We start from the raw sequence: 15847 nt of genomic DNA, 5'->3' as shown, positions 1-15847 counted from the left end.
CTCTGGTTAACAGAGAGTGAAACCCAACAGTCATGTTGATGAGGATTAGTGCTAGTGAGAGAAAATTTGACAACGACTAAATTTTATTTGCAGTTATGATTCCAATTTGAATGACTCACGGGATGACAAGAAAAACAAATTTGCTAATACAATGGAGTTTATGGAAGATTATCTCAATAATGTGGTGAATGATGCTCTTCCGTTTTCTAATGAGGAAAAGAATAAGCTCACAAACGAGGTAATTGTGTTTTTATTTGCTTGTTTCCTTGCAATTATTTAAAGTTCTCACAGTATGAACAATTTTGCCAAACTCATCTACAAAGAGAGATATTTTATCAAATTTGGTATCGAAGGGACCAAATTTTATTTACAAGAAAGGCTGCTATTTTTCACTGATTTTCTGCAATGATTAGCATCTAATCTCAATGTGATTACAAGATCTATAATCTATGTTTTTCAAACTAACGCTCAACATTTCAACTGCCATTTTGCTGCACTGAGGTCCTTGGGCTTGATTAGAAACAATAAACAAAAACTAGTTGCACCCCTCCTTTAATATGCTCTAAAATTCTCTCCTTAAATCTTATCATTCTGCCCTGCCTTTCAATACTCTCTACAATCCCTTCAAAAACTTTTTTTTTGCCAATTCCTTCAGTCATCTGTTTAGACTGTATTCTGGCTTGTAGCTTTGAGCTCGTATCCAATTACCCCTGTTGGTATGTGTCACTAAAGTAAAGATGCTAGGTAAACTATTGTTTGGAATGGTATACGTCATGTGTGTCCAAGTTTTCACTCTGGTAGAAATTATAAACCTTGGAAAGCATATGATCCCTGTAGTAAATGGGCCAGCATTTTAATAGAAGGTAAATGATTAATTGGGAAGCCAAGTCTGGCACATGTAAATGGTGCGTGTATCTGGATATGTTTCCTTTGTAATAAATTTAGGGCAGTGATGTATAAAAATGTAGATCTGGTAAGAATTTAACAAAATAGTGTTTTTATAATAGGAAGTTGTGTGCACTGGGAGTAGCTGAACAATTCAGGTAGTAAAGGCTAAAAAGTAGAGGATATGTCTAGATCAGTTTTATGGAGCACTATGTTTCCGAACTGACAAGGGAGAAGGCCAAACTGGATTTGATGATGAGCAATAAACTAAAATTAGCTGACAATTTGACAGTAAGGGGAATATCCTGTCAATACTGCCTATAATGTGATTCAAGTGATATTAGATTTGAGAGACAAAAGGGAGAGTCATTAAAATGGTGTTTAAAATCATGGAATACAAAATTAGAAGGGCTTAGTAGGCTGGACAACACTTTGGAAAAACTTACAGGTAAACAAGGGTAAATATTAAAAAGAATCATTCCATGTAATATACGAATTAGTCCCTAAAAGGCAAAGGTTGCATTTTTGTGATTCGTTAGCCATGATCAACAACAGTGGGTGTGTTTACACGCTGTGGATTTCAGCAGTTCAGGAAGGCAAACCCAAAGGGGATACCCCCCAATCATCTTCCTGTGTGCCAGGTATAACTCCAAGCAACAGAAATTTTTCTTCCTGATTCCAATTAAAGTCAGTTTTGTTAAGGCTCCTTGATGCCATATTTGGACATATGCTGAGTCAAAGGCAGTCACTCTGACTTCTCCTCTTGACTTCAGCTTTTCTGTCCATATTTGGTTCTAAGCTGTACTAAACACAGGACCCAAGTGGCTCTGGCAAAACCCAAACTGAGAATTAGTGAACAGGTTATTGTTGAGCAGGTGCCACTTGAGCTGATGTACACAATCAGCAGGATAATATTCTGGGGACAAGAGTTAAATGGTACAATTCAGCTGGTGTTATTTAAATGTAAGTAACTAATAAATATAAAATTTTAAAGAAGTTAGTCCGAGTAAAGATGAGCATAGAACTATCGTTGATTGTCATAAAACCCACCTCGTTTTCTAATGCACTTTAGGGAAAGAAATCTGCACTCCTTACTGAGTCTAGCCCCTGAAATGGTTGAACCATGTTGCTCAGTTGCATTAAACCATGAAAGAAAATTCGAATAAGAATAAAAACAAACAGACCATTGACATTGACCTAGGTACTGGAAACAACAAAGGCACACCTTGCTAGTCCGCCTTGAAAAGTTCTGAATAGCAACATCTGATGACTTGTGCCGAGATTGTGAGAGCTGTTCTGACCCCTTCTCCCGCCTCCAACACACCCCCTCCTCCTGGACACCACCCCAAGGCCTCCTACCCTCCCTCGACCTCTTCATCTCCAACTGCCACCGAGACATCAATTGCCTCAACCTCTCCACCCGTTTCACCCACTCCAACCTCTCCCCCGCAGAACGTGCAGCCCTCCGCTCCCTCCGCTCCAATCCCAACCTCACCATAAAACCCGTGGACAAGGGAGGCGCAGTTGTAGTATGGCGCACTGACCTCTACATCGCCGAGGCCAGACTCCAACTCTCTGACACCTCCTTCTACCGCCCCCTTGATCATGACCCCACCCCCGACCACCAAACCATCATCTCCCAAACCATCCACAACCTCATCACCTCAGGTGACCTCCCACCCACAGCCTCCAACCTCATCGTTCCCCAACCCCGCACCACCCGCTTCTATCTCCTTCCCAAAATCCACAAACCTGAATGCCCTGGTCGACCCATTGTCTCCGCCTGCTCCTGCCCCACCGAACTTATCTCCACCTATCTGGACTCCATTTTCTCCCCCTTGGTCCAGGAACTCCCTACCTACGTCCGTGACACCACCCACGCCCTTCACCTCCTCCAGAACTTCCAATTCCCCGGTTCCCAACACCTCATCTTTACCATGGACGTCCAGTCCCTATACACCTGCATTCCCCATACAGATGGCCTAAAGGCCCTCCGCTTCTTCCTGTCCCGCAGGCCCGACCAATCCCCCTCCACTGACACCCTCATCCGCTTAGGCAAACTCGTCCTCACCCTCAACAACTTCTCTTTCAATTCCTCCCTCTTCCTACAGACAAAGGGGGTGGCCGTGGGTACTGGCATGGGCCCAAGCTATGCCTGCCTCTTTGTAGGTTATGTGGAACAATCCCTCTTCCGTACCTACACTGGCCCTAAACCCCACCTCTTCCTCCACTACATTGATGACTATATCGGCACCGCCTCGTGCTCCCACAAGGAGCTCGAACAGTTCATCTACTTCACCAACACATTCCACCCCAACCATAAGTTCACCTGGACCATCTCTAATACCTCTCTCTCCTTCCTGGACCTCTCTGTCTCCATCTGCGGCAACCACCTAGAAACCGATATCCATTTCAAGCCCACCGACTCCCACAGCTACCTAGAATACACCTCCTCCCACCCACCTTCCTGCAAAAATGCCATCCCCTATTCCCAATTCCTTCGCCTCCGCCGCATCTGCTCCCGGGATGAGGCATTCCACTCCTGTACATATTAGATGTCCTCGTTTTCAAGGAGCGCAACATCCCCCCACCTCAGTGGTCGAGAATGCCCTCGACCGTGTCTCCTGCATTTCCCGCAACTCATCCCTCACACCCCCTCCCTGCAATAACAACCAAAACAGAATCCCCCTCATCCTCGTGTACCACTCCACCAACCTCCAGATCCAACGCATCATCCTCCAACACTTCCGCCATCTGCAATCCAACCCCACCACCATAGACATTTTTCCCTCCCCAACCTTATCTGCCTTCCGGAGGGACCACTCTCTCAGTGACTCCCTTGTCCTCACCACACTCCCTTCCAGCCCCACCTCACCGGGCACTTTTCCCTGCAACCGCAGGAAGTGCTACACCTGCCCCTACACCTCCCCCCTCACCCCCATCCCAGGCCCCAAGAAGACTTTCCACATCAAGCAGATGTTCACCTGCACATTTGCTAATGTGGTATACTGCATCCGCTGTTCCCGTCGTGGCCTCCTCTACATCGGGGAAACCAAACGGAGGCTTGGGGACCGCTTTGCAGAACACCTACGTTCGGTTCGCACTAAACAACTGCACCTCCCAGTCGTGAACCATTTCAACTCCCCCTCTCATTCCGGAGACGACAGGTCCATCCTGGGCCTCCTGCAGTGCCACAACGATGCTACCCGAAGGTTGCAGGCACAGCAACTCCTATTCCGTTTGGGAACCCTGCAGCCCAATGGTATCAATGTGGACTTCACAAGCTTCAAAATCTACCCTCCCCCTACCGCATCCCAAAACCAGCCCAGCTCGTCCCCGCCTCCCTAACTTGTCCTTCCTCCCACCTATCCCCTCCTCCCACCTCAAGCTCCACCCCCATCTCCTATCTCCTAACCTCATCCCGCCCCCTTGACCTGTCCATCCTCCCTGGACTGACCTATCCCCTCCCTAACTCCCCACCTACACTCACCTTTACTGGCTCCATCCCCGCCTCTTTGACCTGTCTGTCTCCTCTCCACCTATCTTCTCCTCTATCCATCTTCTATCCGCCTCCCCCTCTCTCCCTATTTATTTCAGAACCCCCTTCCCCTCCCCCATTTCTGAAGAAGGGTCTAGGCCCGAAACGTCAGCCTTTCTGCTCCTCTGATGCTGCTTGGCCTGCTGTGTTCATCCAGTTCTACACCTACAAACAATAGCCTGAAATAGCCATACTCACTGAGTCATACCTTACAACCAATGTCCCAGTTGCTTGTATCACCATTCCTGGGTATGTCCTGTTTCATTTGCAGGACATACCTTCCTGTGGTGGGGATACAATGGTATACAGTCTAGAGGGTGTTGCATGGGAGTACTCATTTTGATCTCAGATACCATAATGTGTCGTAGAATCAGACCAAACAATGGCAAGGGAATCCCCTCCTGATTACCACCGACAGTCCTTTCTGGGAGTTCACTTCACTTAGTTGGCTGGACGGCTGGTTTGTAATACGGAGTGATGCCAATTCCTGCACCAACTGAAGTTACAATGAAGGACTCTCCTTCTCAACCTCTTCCCTCGTCTGTGGTGTGGTGACGCTCAGGTTAAACCACCACCAGTCATCTAATTCTCTGATGAGAAAGCAGCCCTATGATCTGGTAAGACTCTGGTGACTTTACCTTTACATTACAGTTCTTCCTCAATTGATGGATCTGAACTTTTCCATGTGGAACACCATTTGGAAGAAGCACTGAATGTTGAAAGATCACAGAGTAACAAGTGCGTGGGGACTTCAATGTCCATTACCATAAATGAATTGGTAGCACCAGTACTGACAAGCTGGATGATCTCTGAAGGATATTTCTGCCACACTGTGTGATGGGTGATGAATGCATTAATACAAAAGAAATCCTATTTTGTCTCATCCTTGCAAATCTCCCTGATGCCAATGCATCTGTCCATGACTGTACTTTATCAAGATGAGATCCTATCTCCTCACGCAGGGTGGATTCACTCCTCTTGAGTGGCAGTATTAGCTTACTAAATGGAATGGATTCCGAACAAATCTAATGACTCAAAACTGTACATCCCTGAGGTGCTGTGTGCCATTGTCATCGTCAGCAGATATTCCCTTATCTACCATTGCCATAAAATCAGAGGAACTACCCTAGTTCCATGAGGGGAGTAGCAGACCATGCCAGTAGTTGTGCCAAGCATATTTAAAATGTAGATGCCAACCTGGGAAAGTTACAACACAGGACTACATGCCTAATAAACAGAAGATTTGGCAACTCATGGACAAAGCTAAGCAATCCCACAGTCAGTGGACAAGATTAAAGCTCTGTGATCCTTATATATAACATCATAAACAGTTGTGGACAATACACTAGAGGAGGAAAATCCAAAAACATCCCTAAACGTATTGATGGGTGAGCTCAGTGCATCAATGCAAAAACAAGGTTGTAGCATTTGCAATTATTTTCAGCCAGAAGTGCTAAGTGGCTGTTTCATCATGGCCTCTTCCTCAGACCACACCTATCATAGATGCCAATCTTCAGCTAGTTTTATTTGAGATCAACAATAGCTGAACCCAGCAAAGCCTATGGACCCTGACAACATTCTGGCAATATTTCTGAGGACTTATGCTCCAGTTCTATCCACACCCTTAGCCAAATTGTTCCAGTACATTTCCAACAATGTGGAAAATTACCCAGTTACGTCCTGTCCACAAAATGCAGCAGAAATCCATCCTAGCTAACTATTCTTAATCACAGCAGATTGACGAAAGTTGCAGTCGACAATGCTATCAAGCAGCACTCACTCAGCAACTGATGCTCAACTTGAGTTTTGCCAGACCACTTGGACCTAGACTTCAGTAAAGCTTCAGTGAGGTGGGAGTGGCTGTCCCTGACATCAAGGCAGCATTTAATTGAGTGCAGATGAAGGAGCCCTAGCAAAATCAGTCAGTGGGAGCGAGTGAGAATGATCCACTGGCTGGTGCCATCAGAGGTGAATTGTTCGTTCGGGGCGAAAAAAGACCAAAACAAAATCAGAAGCTGTTGTAAAAACTCAGCAAGTCTGGCAGCATATGTGGAGACAAAGCAGAATTAACGTTTCAGGTTCAGCGACCCTTCTTCAGAATTGGTTTATGTCTGATTTCCAGCATCCGCAGTTCTTTTGGTTTTCTTGTAAAAAAGACTGGGAAGTTTTTTAAAAAAAATTGTACTATAATGAGATATTAGCAGCAGGACTAGAGACTCTAAGTGCAGACTTTGAGCAGAGTATTGCTACGACAGTGACCGGTGGATTTTTTTTTTAAAAGTAAGTTCCTTGCAGTGTTGGAAGTGGCTTTTTGTTCACTTTTCTCTTACCTCAGTAGGAAAGTCCTGACACATCTTGTTAATGTTTGGAGTGACAGATGTGAGACAAGAGAAACCCATGAGAGATACTGTTGTGGTGTTGTCTCGTGTGTACAATCATCCCTCAAATTGGAAAGTAGAAGACGTACAGTCCTAAGCGGCACACAAAAGGTGAACAATTGGCAGTAGTATTGTTGAGGATAAAGGGATCACCTGGAGCTCAGTGGATAAGGGGAAGTTGTAGTTGATAACAGTAGGGGGTGTGTTGTGAGTGAAATTAAAGAAAATACAGACAGCGTGGTGAGGTATGAGGAATAGGTAAGAGATGTATTACAGAGAGTAGAGTTCCAGACTATTAGAGGTTAGTAACTCAGCCAGTCACTGGAAAATCTAGCAGAGGATCAAAACACAGCAATTACATTTATGGAATGATGTTTTAATTATAAGAAAGCACAGATTTGAAATAAAGAGAAGCTTGTGCAAATTTTAAAGACATGATGTTAGATATTCCCAGAATAATAGGTTGAAGTGCCTGGTGAACAGGGTGGTAAGTGGGCCCTAAGAAAGAAAAATTAAAAGTAATATACTGTGGTTGGTTCGCTTGCCGAGCTGGTTCATTAGTTTGCAGACATTTCATTACCCTCTTGGATAACATCATCAGTGTAGCCTCCGATGAAGCGTTATTGTATTTTCCTGCTTGCTATTTAAACTCTTGGGTCCGTTGGAGTTGATTATCTCATTTCCAGTTTTTCTTTGCAGTGGTGTGTATATAGGGTCTAATTCTATGTGTTTATTGATGGCCTTCTTGGTGGAGAACCAGGCCTCTAGGAATTCCCGTGCTTTTCTCTGTTTGGCTTGTCCTATCATCCTGACGTTGTCCCAATCAAACTGGTGGTCCTCCTTATCTGTGTATATGGAGCTGAGCGAGTATTGGTTGTGTCTTTTTGTTGCTAGTTGGAGTTCATGTATTCTCATAGCCGGTTTCCTTCCTGTCTGTCCAACGTAATGTTTGTTGCAGTCCTTGCATGGAATCTTGTATGTTATGTTGGTTCTGTCCATAGTGGGTAAGGAGTCTTTGGTTCCTGTTAGCAGTTGGCATAGGGTTAGTGTTGGTTTGTGTGCCACTCTGATGCCCAGTGGCCATATTCCTGGATGTGATGGTAGAATGCAGTGCCAATGGGGAATTTCTGACAAAGGTACACAGAAAGGCCACACACAATGGATCAAGTCCTAAATTTCAAGAGTAACCACCCCAACACCCACAAACAGAGTTGTGTGAAAACATTATTCAAACGAGCCACAACACACTTGAGCAACCCAGAATGAAGAAGAATACCTCCACCAAATATTTAGAGATAACAGATACCCGAACAGCTTGGTCTGATGATGCCTGTCATGCAAACAACAGGAAGATACAGTACGTCCCAACACATTTGTCACGTTACCATACATCGAGACCATATCTGAACTGACCACAAGACTCCTATGGCCACTGGGCATCAGAGTAGCACAGAAACCTACATCAACTGCTAACAAGAACCAAAGACCCATTACCCACTATGGACAGAACCAACGTAATATACAAGATTCCATGCAAGGACTGCGACAAACATTACATTGGACAGACAGGAAGGAAACTGGCCACAAGAATACATGAACACAACTAGCAACAAAAAGACATGACCAATACTCATTCATCTCCATACACACAGCAAGGAAGACCACCAATTTGATTGGGACAACGTCAAGATCCTAGGACAAGCCAAACAGAGACAAGCATGGGAATTTCTAGAGGCCTGGTTCTCCACCAAGAAGGCCATCAATAAACACATAGAATTAGATCCTATATACACACCACTGCAAAGAAAAACCGGAAATGACGTAATTAACTCCAACGGACCCAAGAGTTTAAATAACAAGCGGGAAAATACAACAACGCTTTATCAGAGGCTGCACTGATGATGTTACCCAGGAGGGTAATGAAACGTTTGCAAACTAATGAACCAGCTCAGCGAGCAAACCAACCACAGCATCCACAACCCAAGCTACAAATCTACTCAAGCAATATACTAAATGTATTTTTTCAGAAAAAAGACTTTCAAGGAGAGAAGGTCTAAAACCTGAAAAAAAGCTCTGAAAATTTTAACGGAAACATATAAGTTACAGCTGCAAGGGTGAGCTAAATAGCCAGTGGTCTATTAGAGATGGAGATTTTAAAATATTCATCAACTTTTGAACAAATAAAACCACATTTTGAATTAAAATATCCTTACCAATTAAAGGATCACAAAACCAAATGTGACTGACTGTACTTCAAGAAAGTGACCTTAGTCTAGTATAAAATAGCAATTAATAAGGATAGGTGATGGCCTAGTGGTATTACACTCGATTATTAATCCAGAAATTTATCTAATGTTCTGGAGTCCTGTATTCAAGGAAGATGGTGGAATTTGAATTCAATTTAAGAAAAAATCTAGAATTAAGAATCTACTGATGACCATGAAACTATGGTCAATTGTCAGAAAAACCCATCGGGCCTGTTATTGACATTCAGAGAAGAAAATCTACCATCCTCACCAGGTCTGGCCTACATGTGACTCCAGACCCACAACAATGCCCTCTGAAATGGCTTAGCAAGCCACTCAGCTCAAGGGCAGCCACGACACCCACATGTCACAAGTGAATAAAAAAAATTAGTGAATGGTTCACACAGATCTGAGTGAATTTGTAACGGTCGAGCAAGGATGACATTCTTTCTGAAGATTTTTATTCCAACACCTCAAAACAAAATTGTTAAACCGAGTTTCCCAAACATTCAGCTTGATATACAATAATTGAATTAATGTAGTGGAGACAGTAGCATAATGGTAATGTCACTGGACCAGTAATCCGGAACCCCAGGCAAAATTTCTGGGGAAATGATTTCAAAACACACCGTAACAACTGGTGAAATTTGAACTCCATAACAATCTGGCATTATGGCAAATGTGTAGTCACTACCAGTTATCATAGAAACCTACCTAGTTCTGGAGAGGAAATCTGCCATCCCTACCTGGTCTGACCTAAACGTGACTCCAGTTCCACAGTAATGTAGTAGTCTCTTAACTGCATCTGGAGTAATAAGAAATGACCTAGCCAGAAATGTCTGCATTGCATGAAGGACATCATTTGCATTCCTTCTCTAACACAGATCCTCAATACTAAAGAGTAAAATAAGAATGGGAAAGATGGTTTTTCTAAAATTCCATTGGCACTGTATTGAAAGGTTTCTAGGATTTGCAGACTAGTGTTCAATTACACTGAACTTGAAATTTGTTAAGGATTATCCACTTGTATTTAATAGTCTTAAATAATCATTTATAATATTTGTTGCATGGATTAGAAAACATTCTTTATTACTCAGCAGGGCGAGGATATACGTTTGCCATAGGGGTGGGAATATTATTGTGTATTGTTGATTATAAAATTACTGATTTTTTTTGCATCTTACTCTAGGTGGTCAGCTTAGCCAGACGTCTGATCTATTTTGGCTTCTACAACTTCAGCGAGCTCCTACGACTGACCAGGACACTACTCGGTATCATTGATTGTAATCAAGATGTCAACGTTATAGATGCTATGGATCATGATGAGGGGACTGGTGAGTATTTTAGTGCAAGAGTTTCTCAGGATATTTGGTTGGTCAGTTTGGAGCCCCAGTGTTTGACAAGATATTGGGTAAGATAGGCAAGCCTATCACCTGCTTAGTGAAAGCAACCTGAATTATTTTCATAGTCAGGCTCAGTGCGAAAGTAATGAATGTCCATGCATTCGAAACAACTCATGATCAGTTGGTTGGGGTGGGTACAGGAGTTTGGGGAATAATTTGTTGTTTCTGAAAAGGCTGGCCTATTTGTTAAAATGCAAACGTGGGAATGTAATGAAGTGTAAAGTTGCCACAAACCCAATGGATCGTATGGCTGCTCTCTCATTAGAGAGAGGAATGACTCTGGCTGATTTAAACCTGAAGGTCACCATGCCTCAGACAAGGGACAAAGTTGAGCAGGTAGGACCTTCATAGTAACCTCAATCAGGGCAGGAATTGTACTTGCACTGTTGGCATCACTCTGCATCACAAAATTGCCATCCAGTCAACTGGGTTAACTGATCCCATGGGAGGCTACAGAGAGTTAGACATTGGTTGCATCAATTATTGTGGAGCCAGAAGAGGTATTAACATTTCTTCTGTCTCAAATTGCTAAAACACATACCTACCAGCTTTTCACCATTTCACAAATGCCTTTAAAGGACTGCTGACTGGGGCTGCTTGGTATTCTGTCTGTCTGGAGAGAGTGCAGGTTTTGCCCACTAAGACATGAAAATTGTCATGCGGCCCTTTTGTGTTGAATCTTGGCTTATATTGTATCATGAAACTGCGAGCTGTTTGTGGAGAAAAACGTGTTTGCCCATCTGAAGGTTGTAATCACTTGGTGGCAGTTGGAGCAATGGCAGATATTGGGTGGGGGTAAGGTGCTGAGCTCTCCAATTTCTGCATCTACTGTTACTTGAAAAATGTGATATAAATCAATGGTACTAATATATACCCAAAATTTGCAATACCTCAGAAATATAACCTATAACTTCACCAGCATTATTATATTTTAGTTTGAAATATCCATACAGACATTTTCGAAATGCTAAATTACAAAATCACATGTATTTATAAAGCACTTCATATATCTGCAAGTTGCATAGTTTGAACCATCTTTCCTATTTCTTATATATCCTCTACTTAATCTATATAAAATAATGATTGTTTGATTATAAACGATTATAAATTAGTGACTTTAGCATGAACTCTCATATCATACATAAGATAATCTATTACTGTCTTTTCAGTGTCAACTTTTTATAAATATCAAAGAGAATTCAAATTCTGAACACTAAAAATGAAGAATTGGCACTGAACATTCAGCTCTGACCCAGTTTAGGGTTGAAATACATTGCCATATTCATTTTTAATATCACCGAAGTGCTACTTTAAAAGTTTTTCCCCACTGTTTTAATCCATTTATGTTAAGCTGATCAGTGTCTTCATTATAATAGCAAAGAAATGTCATACAAATATTTTAAAGCTTTTGCTCCTAATGTTAAACAATCTCATTTCAGTCCATAGATTTTAATTTGAAAGGCTTATCATCTAAAATAAATGTCTCATATTCTCAGTTCCCATGCAGGCTCCCCTCCTGTGGTATGATGGGTGATGTTAAAGCAGCTGCTCATTGTGGCTTCAGTCATAATGACAAAGGCAAATCTTTCAGATAGTGAAATAAATTCTTATTATGCAACGGCAGGGAGTCAAAATAATAGCAGAGAGAGGAACATCTCATGTTGATATTCTTTTAATAGTTGTTGAGTCTGCAATGGTTTTAAACTGCTCAGAGTCCTTGACCTGCTTATTATTTGCTGTTGCTCAGTGTTAAGAAGTAAATGATTTTGTAACTTTTTCTAATTCCAATTTTTGTGTTGAGCATAAAATTACTTTTCTGGTGATATGAGGAAACAGTGCCAAAGAAATAGTTAGATGTTACTGAATATTAAAAAAAAACTGGTCCTATGTTAATGGATCACCTTACTTTAATATATTCCTGTGACATTGTGTGGTTCTAGCTCTGCTAAACCTACCTTTCACCAAAGTCCACCTTTTTCCCATGTTTTAGGGAGAAGTATGAAGAAGTCAATCCATGGAGTTGGACAGATCGTGTCCACTATGGTTTTAAGCAGAAAACAGTCTTTGTTTGGCTCTGTTCCATGTTCCAATATAAACGTTGAACCCCAGATAAAGCCGAAAGATATACCTGACAGTAAGAACATCACTGTTATGGATACCAAGCTAAACATTCTGCAGATTTTGCAGGTATGAAAAATCATTGAATCTATAATTCCTGTGCCAAGCTTTTGTTTCTACTCTTGTTTCAAGATTCTGATCCTAATGCATTTTGTGCAGTAAAGGTCAGAGTTAATCTTTACTTATTGTCTGTTTTAAGTATCCTTAAAAGCCCTGCTGTGTGCTCAGATTGTTTTGAACTTACCTAGCTTGAACAATCTTTCATTACCATCTAAGTGACTCTTAAATGCCACTCTATTGCCATTTTACATTAGAAGAATAGAGTTGCCTACAGGCTCGCAATTATCTTAACGTTAGCTATAACCATCATGACAAAAAGCTGCAATTGAAGGAAATTTTGGCTGACCTTCGAAAATATAGGACTGTGAATTTTGCTATTTGATTAATGCTGAAATCAATCCATGTGTCCACACTCAGGATTGGCAATCAATACATAAAGAATTGAGGGAAAGCAGCATCTGAAGATCACTCTCCTGAAATGGGAGCAATAACAAAATAAAGTTTTAGAAGTAAAATACATAATAAGATTCTCTGTAGAGCCATTCCCTGAAATGCTGTAGTCTGTGTAAAGAAGATAGCTCCCTGATGTAAGGGGACACCTGAGAGAACCCAGGGGACTGTGCAACAGTAATTGGAATGAGGATAAGTCACATTAATAAAGTCAGCAGGAGTGCTTTGATCTGAAAGTGCATGTTTGATGAGTTGTTCCTTTGGAATGAATTGGAATTTGATTAGTGGGTTGAAACATGTCAAATATGTGAAAATTTCAGTTGAACACTTTGAACTTTTTTTTATTTGAGCCCCAGTAGAAAAGAACACTTTTGCTCTTCTGATAATGCATTTGAACTCCCCCTGAGCTATTCATCGAAGAAAGCAATTCAGTGCATTAAAGGGATCAAATTGCTTATGTCAATATTGTGTTGTGCTGTGGGATAGCATGCTATCTAAATATTACAGTAACATCCAAATCATTGTTACAATACTTACTCAATTACATTGAGCTAGTGTTGAAAGGGAATCTGAGGAAGACGCAGTCAGAGATTTGAGACTTTCCAGAAGAAACAGAATTCAAATAGGTTAAAACAGGAAAATGGTTAACTACTTTCTCTTCCTGCGTTTTTCTCCCCTGCCCCACCTCCCCCCATCTCCAAATCTTGAAATTAATTGAAATTTTTTACTTTTCAGTTCATCCTTAACGTCAGGTTAGACTTCAGGATTTCATACCTTCTGTCAGTCTTCAAAAAGGAATTTGTTGACTGCAACCCTATACCAGAGAGTACAGCTGAAGGCACCATTGCTGCATTCATGGAGTCAACAGGTAACAAGCAATAACTTACTTCTCAGGAGCATGTAATGTATAAATTTTGTTGAAATAGCTCACCTGCTCAACATGCTGTGTCATTTTACAGGTGTCTAGTAGTTTTCAGACATTCTGATTCCTGTAAAAAGCTTTGTTGTGCCTATTGTGCACCTTCAGTTTGATTTTTAAAGAAAATTTTCTGAAAAAAATTGTAGCAGCTATTTTCTTAGTTTGTCAGGCAAGATTTCCACTGGTCACTGTCCATCAATGACATGAGAAAGAGCTTGAAGATTTCCTCTGAGGAATGCAGACATCTCCAACAAAGCTGCCATTTCTTCACCTGCCACCTTGAACTGTTCCAGTCCACATAAGATGGATGACAGATCAAATATATCTAAGCAGTTTCAATATTCGCAAACTTAACAACCATGCAGTCCTGGAGCAGCTACCCATTTGAGAAACATCCACAAAGTATCTAGGAAGTCACGTTGTTGGATGTGGCATTGGAATCTATAACTTGTAAACCATTTGTCTGGAATACAGTGTTAGGTGTTTACTATTTTCAATTTGTCTCAGCATCGGAGCACAAATTCATTTGGCTCACTGGTGTGAGAAAGAAATTTGAACAGCGACCTTGAAAATGTTAATTTATGATTAGTTTTCAATTATTTCGAGCTATTTTGCTATAACATTTATTGAGGCCAGTTTTTTTAAGCTTGCATTTCTTGTGGCTTTCTCATTGTTTCTTTCCCATTCTCTAGTTGTTTTTGTCTTTATGTTTCTGTTTGACTCACTTTGTCTCTCTCTGTGATTCTTATACGCTTTTGCTACTATTCCTATATTTCTGTTTGCCCTTGACTCCCTTTCTTACTATCTTTCTTCTTTGATGCTGCCTCCTCTGTTTAGTGTGTGCATGAGTCTCTTAACTTCTGTGTGATTTTCTGACAATTTTAATTTCAAAGTAGTTCTGTGTGACAGTGCTCTCCAGGACGTCATCAAAGCTTACCGTCTGCTGATTATGGTCTCTCACTCAGGTCCCCTTTATGATTGTAGAACCACCCTGCCTGCCCTTCTCCAGCCAGCCACCCAAACCAATCCCTCACATGCACCCAATTACCACCAACCCTACCAAGTCCAGACCGCCGCCTTATCCACCTCCTAACTGATAGGAATAGTTCCAAAACTCTCCAACTGCTTTCTCCTACCACTGGTTTTCCTATTTATTATCTGACTGCCAATGGTTGGGAAGCAGAATAAATAAGTGGTAATGAGGTATTGTTAAATTCCACCAAACCTCTGTATCCTGGGTATCCCAAGTTCTTCGACTTCTTTCAGTTTCTTCAGTCCTCTTCCACCTTGCAGTAAATATCAGGGACTGTATCTCTCACCATTACTACCTACATATCTCCTGAACTTTATTATGTCTCAGTCTCTCACTTGACCTGAATGTTTGAACTAAAAGCTCTACATCTTTTGATGCAGAAATACAGATGTCTAAGGGACTGAAATGGACCAGGACCTTGTAAAAACTCAGTGAAATGCAGGATCTGATACTGAGAATGGAGATATGAAAAATGATAGGGTGTGGTAATACAGCTCTGGCTATATAATTCACTGGCATTAATATTGCTGTTTTCTGTCTGTATTTATTTTGACTTAATTGCATATTATTGTGCTGTTTTATAATTAGTTGTTTGTTAATACAGAGCTTTATTCTCAGCGAAAAGGCATACTGCATTTCATCTTGCACTCATCAGTATAATTCACAAGAAATATCAGTGTAAAGGGAAAACAATTTTTTTTAATGCTGTATGAGAAAAAGGTGATAATTGGTTGACAAGTGATTCTGATAGATGCTAGTCCAGCCAGCTACACCCAAATCCCATGAGTAAACAAAATAGAGACCTTGCCACAGAGAA

General features: G+C 41.5%; 1 protein-coding gene across 3 annotated transcripts in view; it reads left to right on the top strand.

The window, feature by feature from the left end:
- itpr3 (inositol 1,4,5-trisphosphate receptor, type 3) overlaps window positions 1–15847 on the top strand; it is a 252756-nt gene that overhangs the window by 135256 nt on the left and 101653 nt on the right. For all 3 annotated transcript variants that reach the window (XM_048612294.1, XM_048612293.1, XM_048612295.1), the window contains 4 exons: window positions 94–238; window positions 10237–10381; window positions 12441–12637; window positions 13814–13946. In XM_048612294.1, the coding sequence (XP_048468251.1) occupies window positions 94–238; window positions 10237–10381; window positions 12441–12637; window positions 13814–13946 (620 nt within the window). The remainder of the gene's footprint in view (window positions 1–93; window positions 239–10236; window positions 10382–12440; window positions 12638–13813; window positions 13947–15847) is intronic.

Source organism: Rhincodon typus, chromosome 25 (genome assembly GCF_021869965.1).
Source record: "Rhincodon typus isolate 14 chromosome 25, sRhiTyp1.1, whole genome shotgun sequence".
NCBI classification, from domain to species: Eukaryota; Metazoa; Chordata; class Chondrichthyes; order Orectolobiformes; family Rhincodontidae; genus Rhincodon; species Rhincodon typus.
This window is presented reverse-complemented; position numbering and strand designations above follow the sequence as displayed.